The sequence below is a fragment of the Pan paniscus genome, chromosome 8 (assembly GCF_029289425.2).
Source record: "Pan paniscus chromosome 8, NHGRI_mPanPan1-v2.0_pri, whole genome shotgun sequence".
NCBI lineage: Eukaryota > Metazoa > Chordata > Mammalia > Primates > Hominidae > Pan > Pan paniscus.
This window is the reverse complement of record NC_073257.2, coordinates 143,076,374-143,090,241: the sequence shown is the minus strand read 5'-3', so window position 1 is coordinate 143,090,241 and position 13,868 is coordinate 143,076,374. Positions and strand designations below refer to the sequence as shown.

General features: G+C 51.1%; 1 protein-coding gene across 2 annotated transcripts in view; it reads left to right on the top strand.

The window, feature by feature from the left end:
* The window catches only part of TCERG1L (transcription elongation regulator 1 like), a 219,687-nt gene that overhangs the window by 165,219 nt on the left and 40,600 nt on the right, over positions 1–13,868 (top strand). For both annotated transcript variants that reach the window (XM_034931729.2, XM_034931730.3), the window contains 2 exons: positions 104–258; positions 12,299–12,368. In XM_034931729.2, the coding sequence (XP_034787620.2) occupies positions 104–258; positions 12,299–12,368 (225 nt within the window). The remainder of the gene's footprint in view (positions 1–103; positions 259–12,298; positions 12,369–13,868) is intronic.

The following is a 13,868-nucleotide window of genomic DNA, read 5'->3' as shown; positions in this document are numbered from 1 at the left end:
TGGATTTCGGTCCTGAGGGGCTTTTTCAGTGAGAGTTCATGCTAACGACTTTCTAATTAAGTGTCTCCGAGAGCGACTGAGATGAGTTTTTCCACTCAAACAGGTGTGTGGTCTGGACGGGCGATGACCGAGTTTTCTTCTTCAACCCAACGATGCACCTGTCTGTCTGGGAGAAGCCCATGGACCTGAAGGACCGCGGAGACCTCAACAGGATCATTGAGGACCCGCCCCACAAACGCAAGCTGGAGGCACCAGCAAGTAACTAAGCCCCGGGTTATTTACACCTCCTTTGAAGTGTTTAAGCTGCTTATTTCTAATGAACGTAAAGTGAAAGCATGTTTCTTCTTGGTTATGTTGAAAATTGACTATTAAGGAATCCTGTGCCCGATTGCAGAGTTTAGTAATCAAGTTTTTATGGCACTTCCTGCAGAAACCTTGATCCTTCCAAGAGGTCGGCTCTGGCTGTCTTTTTGCATCACGTAAGGTGATTAACGCAGAGATGGCCATTCATTCCATCCACCCCTCAAAGCTTCCATCCAGCATCACTGTTACCCAGCATTTTATTCTTGTTCCAAATGTCTTATGAACGCCACTTCAGAGACCAGATGTACGCAGATGGGAGTGTGTTTTCTTCCACCTTACATTCACTTTAGACCTTTGCAGCACATTGATCTGCTGCTGTGCTTGGATGGATGCCTCAATTCCATAAAACCCTGGTCACGGACAGGGGAAGAGATTTTCTTCGGCTGCAGAGGAATGGGGTGCTTGGCAGAGGCAGTTGTTTCTGACAATGCCTGTAAATCTTGTTTCGCCAAGAAACAGAGAGGAACTTTCAGCATTTTCACAAAGGATCTTTTCCGATTAGATCTAATACATATTTTATTAGCTGCTGCGTGGGGAAAGCCCTCCTCCCGGAGCATGTGGATTCAAACGGTCTTGACTCCACTGCAGACATTTGAGAGCAGGAGCCCCCTGCCAACTTGAGAGGCAGAGATGCCTGGCTACAAGGCCAGGCCAGTGAAAGGGGAGCTTGACTCTTTGTTTTAGTTTTGTATGGTATTCTATTGGGTTCTTAGTGGCATTTTTAATTTCACGTCATTGACGGCTAATGCTAGATGATGGCAATTCACACTTTGTGTCAGATCCAGAGGTATTTGACTGAAGCTTCAGAAGACAGTATTATAAAAGTTTTATCAGCATTTTTAACCATGCTAAGAGACATGGTGGTAGTCTTTTAAGATTGAGACATCACACATTTAAAATGTTTATTCCATTTAAAATAGTAACAGCATTATCCAGAGACTGGATCAACTGATGTTGGGAAAAGAAAAATCTCCAAGGTCCATATGGAATTGAGTCTGTAAAACGTTGCTGTATTTACAGACAATGAAGATTGAATTTGGCAATTGCATTTCCTCCTTTGATCAGGTCACATTCATTATTAAAAGAGGGCCTTGTACGTCTTGAAAGAGTGCTTTAAAATCATGACAGGAAGCACCCTTTCAAGGTTCTTACTCATGGACAAGAAGATGGTGCACAGTTTAGGGAAATCAGGACACCCTCAGATCCCACGGGAAACATTAAGGCACAGTTTGTCCTAACAATGATTTTATTTGCTTGGCAAAGGCAGATCATGCTGGCAGATTCCTCACTCCTTTCTTTAGCTTGCGTTCTTGTAGATAATTTGGTGCTGTTTCATTTTCCCCCCCAAAATTGGTAGTAATGAGAAAGAAATGAACTTATTAAAGGCAATGCATAGTTGCTCTCTCATTTCTATTGTTTGGACCAAATCAGGTCAGGTCTGAAAAGAGGTAGGGAGGCGTCTGCAAACGCCCCCACTGGGCCACATGCGGTCTCAGGGCTCGCCGGGACTGTAGGTGGATGACAGGGGCCTGGATTTCCTGGCTCATAGCTCGATGCTCTGTCTCCTTCTTTTAACAAGAATCTCATGTTATACTCTGAAAGGTAGACAGTTAAGGTTTTACAACCAGAAATACCTGATTAGTTTAGATTTAGCATGTTATGGTATTTTGTCTGATACCCATTTTATTATGGTAGACCTAAGTACTCTACTTAGACATTACAAAATTACATGTGGTTATAAAACGATTTTTAATCTTACTTCCCTCCTCATATAAAGAGAGGAAGAGATTTGTTTTCAACCAGTCTTTTTTTTTTAGCCTGACTCTTAAGGATATGCAAATGACTTCGATTCTCAACTTCCGGTTGCCAGGGTGCCATTGATGTTTAAGAGAACAACTTCCCATTCCCGAAAATGCACTCAGAGAGCTTCGCAGCGACACAATTAGGACAGGAGGTGTTTCTAGAGGGTTAATTCATGATCAGGGAGCAGAGCTGATGACCTGCAACCAGCAGCAGTGACTGGCATTCTCCCTGGCCGATCGTTCGTCGCGGCTCGTCAGATATTTAACCCTAATTATGATAACAAGCCTAGGGGAGATGGTTTGAGTGGAGAGTTTTGTTTTTCCCATTTTGTTTGACTATCAGTCATTGTAGATTTGAATATATTCATACCTATTTGTAGTCTGCAATGGGACAATTAAGCATTTCAGTCGACATCCATTATTTTTCAAGAGGCAAATGAAGTAGAAGAATTTTGTAACATGGCTGCCACATTTAACTGCTCTTAGGTCTCGGGAGCGTGTGTGTATGTGTGAGCGTGTGTGCCTGCGTGTGCGTGTGTCTTCAGTGGGGATAGGAGACGTGGAAGTTGTGGCTCACAGTGCCAGGCAGCTGTGGGAGACAGGAGGCAGCGCCTCCAGAAGTGCTGAGACGTTCGTCATTCCACAGATAAGGAAAGAGTCCGCTTTGTCATTCTGTTAGCACTGCTGAAGGATTCCAGCGAAGTCTTGAATTATTTTCTAATTACCTTGCAGTGCATCCAGATTTTTTATAGCTGTAGTAACTGTGCTATTAGTTGAGAATAAATGCCAGTAGGACTGGAGGAAAATGAGAAGTGCCAGGCTTCACCCCCAGCCCCATCCGTTCCATGCCATGCGGTTCTTGGGGATCTTACCAACATTTCAGTTTGGAGGGTGCTGGCTGTTGTGTTCCCACCCGTGCCCGCGTTTCCCAGGCCTGTCAGAGGCGTGGTTCTCTCGCTGTCTTCGCCTGCAGCAGCCAAACCCTCTCTTGGTAGTGACGGCAGAAACCCCCCTGCCATCTGGCTGTGCACCTGTAGCCCCGCCACCTTGGCCCGCTCTGCTTGCCTTGACCACGGGGGCCACCTGTCACTTCACTGGGACATTTGGTGCAGCCTGGTGGGAATTGTTGGAGCTGGGGCCCTCGAGTTCTTCCTCTGGGTTGGAGGGAGGAGAGGCGAGGGAGAGAGAGGGAAGACATACCCCGGCCTCTTTCCTGCTGCCTGGCTGTCTCTGTTAGTGCCTCCAAGGGGTCGAGGAGGACCGGGAGCCCTGGGGTAAGAAGTGAAGAGAGGGCCTTCTCACTGCCTTGGAGAGGGGAGGGACCACCTGCAGGGACCCTGGGTGCATGCAACCCCCACACTTGGTTCCGTGGACTTCCCTCCTCAATCCCATGCAGCAGGTGCCATCAGCATTGGAGACCCCTTTGCTGCTGTAACAAATTATCACCACGGGGCTAAAAGCCACACAAGGTGATGATCTTACAGTTCTGGAGGGCAGACGTCGAGCAGAGGCCTCACTGGCATCGGCAGGGCTGTGTTCTTTCTAGGGGATCCAGGGGAGATTTCCTTGACTCCTGGCCCCCTCGTCCATCTTCTTGCCTCTCTCTCTTCTCTCTCTGGCTCTGGCCCTTCTGCCTCCCGCTTCCACTCTGAAGGGTCCCTGTGGTCTATGGGGCCACCTGGATGACAGGATGGTCTCGCACCTCAAGGGGAGCTGTTTAGCAGCCTCCATCCTTTCTGCCAGGTAGCCCAGTGTATGCACACCTTCCAGGATTCAGATGTGGACATTGCTTGGGAATGGTGGGGGGTATGAATCTGTGTCTCATGCCTGCTTTACAGAAGAGGGAATTTTAAAAGGAGCTTATCTAACTTGCCCAGGGCCACACCTCTACTGAAGGGGAATGGGGATTTGCACCCCGGAGGGTCTGATGCCAGACCTGAGGGCAGCCTGTGATGGACACAGGTGACTCTTGGTGCGAGCTCACCAGGCAGCAGCTGCAGCAGCCGTGTACTCAACACTGTCCCTCCCTAGTCTGCGGGCAGATGATGTGAACTTCACTGGGCTTAATTGCTCTGTAAACGCTTTAGCCATTTATATTCAAGACCAATGTAAATTGATAATGACATTCATTTCACCAAGTAGGATGTAAAATTGTCCGGTGAGTAAACACAGCTGTGACTGGTGAATGGGTCACTTTCCTAAGAGTTTGTCAGAGTAGACAGCGCACACTGGATCTATCTCACCAGGGGCCCAGGCAGCCAGGGCACTTGGGGGTACCCAGGGCCACTGAAAACACAAATGCCAGAGCCCTGGAGGGTGGTGAGCTAGTGTGGTTCTGTCTGTGAGGATTCAGGGCGATGTGGGAGGCTCTGCCCACCTGGATCCCACCTGCCCCAGGCTCTCTGGGAGAAATCCTGGCCTTCATATCATGGCACCCTCTGCTGGCCTCCGGGGCCTGAGCCTCCTCTTTGCACAATGAATGATCCAGGTGGCTTGTTTGCTAAGCTCCATTGTAGTGCCCACTTTGTTTAGTCTCTGTAACGTGATGCCAAGATGAAGCAGGTGAGCTGCGACAGGTGTCTCTTCCTTGCAGAATCCTGAGTTGACTGTGCAGAAAGTCGAGTGTGAGGGTGGAGCTTGCAGGGCAGCCGGTGCAAGGGAAGGAGTGAGCTGGGATGTGCGGGAGCTGGGAGAGTCTCTAGGACACTCTGATCACACTCACCCCTCAGCTTGCTGTGTTTGGCCTCAGCTGGGAGGCTGGGTGGGCAGGGCAGGGGCTGAGCCAGGCTCCTGGATGCACCAGTGAATTCGGTGGAGAAAGAGAGACGCTGGAATAGCGTTTTTCAGAGTAGTTTCCGCCAGGACCTAAGACATCAAGCCACCAACCACCTCCAGGGCCAGGAGCAAAGGAAAGAAAGGGAAGGGAGGGGAAGTTGGAAAGGAGGAAAGGAAAGGAAAGGAAAGAAGGAAGGGAGCAAGGGAAGGGAGGGAGGAGAGGAAGTTCATTTTGTTCTGAACCAATCCTTTATTTAGGGACTGGTGACTGGCCAAGCACTGGGCTAGACACAGGATGCCAAAGATGAGCAGATGTTGGGCAGGGAGCGCTATGCCTTGCGGGTTGGGGAAGAGAAGCAAGCAACAATGGATGGGTGGAGTGGGGTGACCCCGTGCAGCAGCCAGGGGCCTCTCCCTGAGGCACGGTCACTCACACTGGACCCCAGGAGGCAGGGAGGGGAGGTAAAGGGTGTGTTTTGAGCTCTAAGGCAGGAGGAAGAAGGTGCGCTTGAGTCTGAGCTGAGAGGGCTGGAGGATGGCTGTCTGGGGACAGTGAGCCTCAAAGAGTGGAAGGCTCGGGGAAGCCCTGCAGAGATCACAGCACCCGTGGTGTGGCATTTCCAAGTGGCCACGGAGAGGTTCCCCATTATGATTATTGACCAAATCTAGAACTTCCTCCCTGAGTTTCAGCTGGGAGCCCAGGCCTAGCAATGCAAAGTGGCCGTGTCAGGTCCATGTCCTATTCGGGGTAGTTGCAGCTCTGCTACGGCTCTTTCTATCCCTAAACTCCACACCCATCAAATTTCTCTCATATGCAGGATGCAATCTAGGAATACAGAGAAGTCCAGTTTCAGCATCTGTGAGCACCTGGCTGGACCTGCTGGTGGAGTGGGGTGGATCAAACCCAGCCCCTGCACAGCCAGGCCTCTTGCCCTCCAGTGCAGGCGGCACCTCCACCACCTCTCCTGGCAGGAGCTCAGCCCACAGGACCCTGCTGCCCTGTGGCAGCACAGGACCATGTGCCTTGCCCTCTCCACCAAGGGCTCCGGCTCTCCATCTCGTCCTGGTGCCCGCCCTTGTTTGCCTCCTGGGCACCCCTCGCACCGCTGCCTGCCTGTGGATGAGTTCTGGCCCAGTCCCTGCAAGGTGCTCTCTGGGGTCCTGGCCCGTGCAGGAGGACCCCCCACTGTGCCCCTCTTTGTGCCCAGGAAAGCCACAGTCCTGGGAGAACACTGACTTTTCCACAAAGATGCTGAGCCTGAGTGCTGCCCAGATGGGGGGGACCTGAGGTTAAGGCGTGACCTGGGGTTCACATCCAACTCACAGGGTTGAGTGCAGCTGTTCTGGGGGAGGGAGGATGACACTACCTTCTAACCTACCAAGCCCCATCCTCCTCAGGACTCAGGATCCGAGCGAGTAGGGTAGGACATCGGACAGGATGCAGAGCAGGAGGCCCCATCAGAGAGGGCAGAGCACACAGCTCAGGGCCACTGGGCAGCAGGGTCCTGTGGGGCTGAGCTCCTGCCAGGAGCAGGGGTGGGGGTATCACCTGCACCGGAGGTGAGAGGCCTGGCTGTGCAGGGGCTGGGTCCACCAGCAGGTCCAGCCAGGCACCCACAGATACCAAAACTGGACCTCTCTGTATTCGTAGGGTGCATTCTGCGTATGAGAGAAATGTGATGCGTGGGAAGTTTAGGCGTGCCTAGGATCCCATCTGAATGCGAATTTGCCTTACACACCAACATTCAGCTCCTGTGATTCCATAGTAAGTTTTACCAAAGGTTGTGCCTACCCTCTCTAATAAGACTGACAAAATTAGGTATATTCCCCACCACTCACAGAAAGGAAGACATTTGACTCAGAGACTCAGGACTTTTACTACCTGATGCAGCCAGCCACATTCCCTGAACTCAGTGACTTACAAACACACTCAGACACACACACAAATGCATATATACACACACAGACACATACACAGAGACACACACAGATGCATACACATACACACACATATGCACACAGACACACAAGCACACACAGACACACGTATACATACAGAAACACACGTACACATACAGACACATACACAGGCACACATACACACAGACACACACACACACACAGACACACACACACACACATATGCATAGCCTTGCTGGCAAATGCATAAAAAACAATACATTTAAAACATACCTAGATATTGGTGTGTGTGCATTAATAAAACATGTTAGAGATTGACATGCTGCTGCACGCTGTCTGCACCGCACCTGTAATGCGTCTTGGCTGTCTTTCAGACTCAGAGCCTCCCTGCCTCCCGCACCCAGTTCCCTCTCCCTCCAATCCCCTGCTTTTCTCTCCTATCCATCTCCTGTCCCCCGACCCTTGCCCTGTCTGGATGCATGATGACTTCCTCAGAGCCTCCTCTTGGATGGACATCTGGGTCATATGCTTTGTGCTCACACACACAGTGCTGGAAAGATCATCTTTGTACCTAGGTTTTTACCTTAGGAGTGTTTCTGCAAACATATCGATTGTGTAATTTCACATTATTAGAATTGTTGGCTCAAAAGGTACGTGCATTTTAGATTTTGGGCAGGTACTGCCGAATCTTCTCCCAAAGAGACTGATCAGTTCACACTTGTACTGGTAGATTCTGCAGGATCTCCTTAGCACTGTAGAGCTTGAGACTTAATTCTTAAAGCCATTCTTTGCTTCAGTTGGCATTGCTTTCATTTTGAGTGAAATTGAACAGTTTTTCACAGGTTTGCTGGCCATTTGTTTTGTGTTTGTGTTCCTTATCTTTCTTATTGAGTTATTTGGACTTGAAGATCAAGGCTAACAGTGTTTGGCTACAATATTATTATAATATTTTACTGGTCTTTCGATTTTTTTGCCATAGAACAAGTTGTCCTTGATTTTTTTTTCTCGCTGTGGTAAAATATATATAACGTGAAGCTGACCGTTTAAGCATGTGCAAATGTACAATTCAGTGGTGTTCAGTATGTTCACAATGTTGGAGAGCTGTCAACACTACCTGTTTCTACAACTCTTTCCTCACCCATAGCAGAACTCTGCAATGATGAAGCAGGGTCCCAAAGATTTTTCCCTTATGTTTTCTTCAACAACCCTTATACTTGTAACTTGTACAGTTAGCTCCGTCTGCGTTAATTTTTACACGTGGATTTCTTCAGGGATGGTTTCTGTCAAATAGCTTTTGTGAGATGAATTGGCCCTACTTTCCTGCTTTTGCGTGCTTTTGAGCTTTTTGTTGAAAAGTAGATATGCTAGGCATCGTAATGGGGCAACTTTGGTGGAAATCAGATTCTCCCACTTCCCAGAGATCGCTGATGTGGGCTTGTGCAGGCTGGAGCCATCCATGTGTGATGCCCGTGAAGCCTGTATTCCTCACCGTGTGTGGTGACTGAAGCTTCTGTTCCCTTGTCTTTGCAGTCAGCAGAGAATGGCAGCCTCTCTAGTGCTATTCTTTTTTTTTCAGTATTATTATTTGAGACAGAGTTTCACTCTGTCGCACAGGCTGGAGTGCAGTGGTGCCATCTTGGCTCACTACAGAGTTCAAAAAATTGAACTCTCCTGGGTTCACAAAATTCTCCTGCCTCAGCCTCCTGAGTGCTGAGATTACAGACATGTGCCACCACACCCGGCTAATTTTTGTATTTTAGTAGAGACGGGGTTTCACCACGTTGGCCAGGCTGGTCTCGAACTCCTGACCTCAGGTGATCTGCCCACCTCTGCGTCCCAAAGTGCTGGGATTACAGACATAAGCCATCGCACTCGGCCTCTAGCATTATTGTTACACCAGCCCTAGCTTTTATAAGTGTCTGATCTGCTTCCAGAGAGCTGAAATACTTACTTCTAATCCCGCTACAGCTTGACGGCAGTCTTGGTGGAGACCCAACCAGAGAGCTTGCTATGCTGCCGTTGTGCACGGCAACCCCTCTGGTTTTGTATTCTCTAAGTCTGTTAAATTTATACATATTTTTGTTTATGAGTCTGGATCATAATTAGGAAAGCTTTGCCCATGTTGAAACTATTCAAAACAAACCAATGTTTAAAACCCTAAAAAATTACCAATATTATACACATGTACTTTAAATAATATGTGTGTAATTGTATGACCTCATTTTTTAAGTTGTAAGAAATGTGGATGTTTCCCCCGTGGCCTCCCTGGGTACATTCTGGTGTGGGTGGAGGAGAGGTGCCACTCCCATGCCTTCTTCCAGGCAGAGCTGGAATGCTCCCTCCCCGGACACAGCAGGCAGGAGGCACACCTTGGAAAAGATTTCAAACGCCACGAGGTGCAGAAAGGCAGTCAGGCGGAGGGCCTGGGGAGTTGAGAGAGCCTCTGTGAGGCCCCGGTGCCTCCGGATGAGACGGCCAGAAGGCCCAGTGACCCAGGGAGGAACGACCAGGAGGGACCAGGGAGAAGCCAGGGCAGCAGGGAGGGAAAACCGGAAGGGCACAGTGAGAGCTCAGGACCCAGCGCCCCAGCGGGAGAGGACTCAGGGGCACAGCCGAGGAGTACTGCACTTCCTTGGAGGGTGTTGGGGTGGAGAGGCTGAGGCAGGGAGCAGGGTGCCCAGGGTGCCCTCGGTTTTTTGTTTGTTTGTTTGTTTGTTGTTTTCTGAGACAGAGTTTTGATCTTTCACCCAGGCTGGAGTGCAGTGGCACAATCTCGGCTCACTGCCACCTCTGCCTTCTGTTTTCAAGTGATTCTCCTGCCTCAGCCTCCTGAGTAGCTGGGATTATAGGCACCTGCCACCACACCCGGCTAATTTTTATATTTTTAGTAGAAACGAGGTTTCACCATGCTGGCCAGGCTGGTCTCGAACTCCTGACCTCATGATCCACCCACCTCTGCTTCCCAAAGTGCTGGGATTACCGACGTGAGCCACCGCGCCTGGCCAGTGCCCTCAGTTTGAATGGGAAGAGGAGGTTCCCACAGCCAGGAAGTAGAAATGCCTGGAGGTGGCCCGGCATGGTGGCTCACGCCTGTAATCCCAGCATTATGGAAGGCTGAGGGGGGCGAATCACTTGGGGTCAGGAGTTCAAGACCAACCTGGCCAACATGGTAAAACCCTGTCTCTACTAAAAACACAAAAATTAGCCTGGTGTGGTGGCGGGTGCCTGTGATTCCAGCTGCTTAGGAGGCTGAGGCAGGAGAATTGCTTGAGCCCGGGAAGTGGAGGTTGCAGTGAGCCGAGATCACACCACTGTACTCCAGCCTGGGTGACAGGCTGAACATGGAGAGCCTCTGACGGTGGGCCTGGGCGAGGCACTGCTGGGGGCCACCCCTCCCTGGGGCAGCAGCCACAGAGGTGGCCCCAGTCTCATAGTTTCCTCTCAAGAACATGACGCAGAAGTGCTCACCCCAAGGCCCTCGTCCTGAAGCTGGGCAGAGCGAGACTCCGTCTCAAAAAAAGCCAGAAATGCCTGGAGGTGCTGGGCTTGGCACTAGTGAAGCTTGGGAAGCAGGGGGCATAAAGTGTGTCCTTTGGGGTCCCAGCCTGGAGGGCTGTGTTGGGCTGTGGAGCACGCGCAGAAGGCAGCCAGAGAGGAGGAAGTGGATACCCTCCAGTGTCCTCTCTTCCCTTCCATGGCCCCTCAGTTATTATCAATGGTCTTGGCTCTAGACCAGTGGCTCTCAACTGGGGAGGGCAAATTTACCCCTGTGGACATTTGGGAACTTCTGGAGGCATTTTCGTTAGCATGGTGGGGAGGGGGCAGGGATCAAGGAGGCTGAAAGACACCTTCAGGGCACAGGGCGGCCGCCCAGGGCACAGCAGTCCAGCTCCGGAGTCAGCACTGCCAGGTTCAGGACCAGGGGCTGCTGAAAAGCCAGGAAGCTCCGCCTGGGCTGTGGCTCCTCCGCCCTTCCAGGGCCAAGTTCTGCTCATCCCCCGCTCTGCACTGCCCAAGGGAATTCCTTCCTCCTAGGCCTGCATCCTTTCAGAAGGGTGGAGCACCCACACAGGGTGTGCATGACGGATACTGCAGCCTTGCTGGAAGGTGCAGGGCAGACACACTGCACCCTGGTCCTGCTACGGCAGCCTCTGTGGTCCTGTGGCTCGTGGGCAGGGGTGACCATGAGCTGCCTGGGCAGCTCAGGTGGCAGAGGCCCCACAAGGATGATGCAGCATGACTGCGATGAGCCGGGGCTTCCAGAGCCTGACCCTCTCCTCTTACCAAGGGCCCCACGCTGCACATTGAAAACAAGCCTGTAAATAGATTTGAACTGTGAGCTGGTAACAGAGCCATTATTGAGATTCTAAAAACAGGTGTAGGGAGAATTGTCGGGTTTTATAGAAAGAAAATGTGCGGAGGCCCCTGCAGTTGTTGAAACTGATGTCTTTTCTCATCAACTCTGCGCTCATCCTAAGCTGAGCGCTGTTTTCATTGCAGACCCTCCCAGGAAGGAGGTGCAGGCTCAGCGGTCACTGGGAAGGTGGCCCAAGGCTGGATGGGAAGATGGAGAGAAACTCTGCCCAGCCCAGACTAGTTCAGCCTAGCCCAGCCCAGCTCAGTTGGCCACCCAAGCTGGGTGGGGCGGAATGAGCCAGAGGTAGACACAGAATGAGAAGCAGGTGGGAGGCCGTTGTGAGGCTCGGCACATGTGGAAGTCACTCCACCTGTCAGGGCAGAAGCGATGACACTCCAGACCATCTGCACGCTCATCTTTCCTCTTCCCTCCTGGAGAACCACAGGAAACACCAAAGCACCTTTTTACTTTTTCATTTCAAAAGTTCATCAAACATTTTCAGGGCTGACTGCTTCAGAATGGAAATAAGGGATCATGTCTTCAAAATCAGTTTGGCTTTTGAAAGTAGATGGGCGTCCATAGTGAGGCATGGCCACATGTGGGGTAGGGGAATCTCCTTATCTGTTGCAGTGGATGGAGAGGAGCTGAGCGTGGGCCTGTTGGAGGTGCTGCTGGGGGCCACCCTTCCCTGGGGCAGTGGCCACAGAGGTGGCCCCAGTCTCATGGTTCCCTCTCAAGAACATGACATAGATTTGCTCATCCCCAGGCCTCGTCTTGAGGCTGAGCAGAGGCCCACCTGTAATTCTCCACCCCCCAGCCCCTCTGGAAGGCCCAGCACCTGCTAAACAGACAGTCTCTAAAGAGGACCTCTCTGCAGAACAGCACCGTCAGATTTCTGTTCTGCTGAAATGTAAAAGCATGTGTGCCAAGAGGAAACTCGTAGGATTTCACATCAATCTTTAAGAGAAGCCTGTTGTCTTAATTTCTAGATAAGTCTACTTGAAAGTGAGTGTCACCTGGTGGTTTTGCCAAAGCCCTGAGCTCTGACAACTCTAACCCTGTTCATCTGATTTTCTTTCAGCTGATAACAGCGATGGGTCCAGTTCTGAAGACAACAGGGAAGACCAAGATGTGAAAACCAAGAGGAACCGGTAGGTGGCCGTGCTCTTCCCCAGCAGATCTTTCCCTACTGTGTACTCAGGTGGTGTAGAAAGAAAAGGCATCATTTTGACCACATTGACTATGAGCAAAGAGCTAATTCAACTGCTAGACAGATGGTAAGAGGTTTCAGGTTCTGTCTTAGCAGTGTCCTGGGCACCTGCCGAAGCAGGTATCTCGGAGGCTTGGGGCACTTCAGACACTGTACACAGGGCCTGCCACCCCCAGCCTACCCAGGCGCCCACATGCTCAGCCCTGCTGTGTTTCCAGAGTCCTGTAGGAGTGGTCATGGGGGCCAGGTGCGTAGGAGGTGCCATGTGCTGTGTCAGAGGTTAAGTTTAGGGGTCAGGCAGCCCTGGCTTGGTGCTGCAGCTCTATGTCTTGCCTGCTGGATGACTTTGGGCAAAGTCAGCCAACCCTGATCTCAGATTTCTCATGTATAAGATGAGGCTTTGCAGAGGCCCCAGTGGGCGTTGGGACAGGTGGAGGAGATGATGCCTGCATTCCTGCAGGGTGCACACAGCCAGTGGGAAGCTCTCCTTCCAAGTCGCTGGTCACGGTTTGATTTTGGGAGTTGCCATGCACTGAGGTAGGGAATCCCTGTTTTCCATCAAGTTGGGGGTTGGCTCCTGCCCTTTAACCCCTCCTGTGTGGCTGCTGGTCTGCCCTGCCTTGCCTGTGAGTTTCAGATAAGGGGGTGAATGTGGAAGTGTGTGTTTAAGTTCCCCAGAACAGGGAGACGGAAGGAATGTTGTGGCTGCTGGGCCCCATGTTTGGCAGAGAAGGGTGGGGAGGACCCTGAAAGGCAAATCAATAAGGGACGCTTCCCAGGCTCTTCCTGAGCTGGGCTGTTATTGGCCCCATGATGCCTGGACGTTCCGTTGGACCCTGGGTCCTGCCACAGCCCACAGGTGCGTTCATCCTGCACCAGGCTCCTGCATCAGCCCTGCTCATGGGATACCCTAGGCCTGCAACAGGAACCCAAATGAAGTGGTCAGGAATCTCAGTGTCGTATGCGTTTTCTCTTTTAAAAAATGTAGTTTTGCAATAAAAAGTATTTGCCACAATGAAGGGAAAACAAAATCTTGACTCAGAGCCAGTGCGCATTCTCACATTTTCAGTCCTTTTGACTTTTTAGCAAAGGACAGAAGGATGGTAAGGAAGAGAGGGGAAGAGGGAGCAAGAGCTGGGCTTGAGGGTACCTAGCAGGCCCAGCAGCCAGGGCGGACAGGGCAGACTCTTCTCTCTGCTGGGTGCTGATGGAGCCATGAACAAAACACGTAGAACTAGACCTGAGTGGTTCGATAATAGGCAGACACCACAGAACTTTCAGAAACAATGCAAAGAAGAATAACAGTGTCTTCCCCAAGCCAGGGAAGTGATCAGGTAGGAGGTAAAGGGCTCTCCTCCCCCAGTGCTCCTGCCGCCTGGCCCCACAGCACGTGGAAGCCTGTGAGCCACTAAGTGGGGAGGTCTAGGGCCGCACGTGGCAG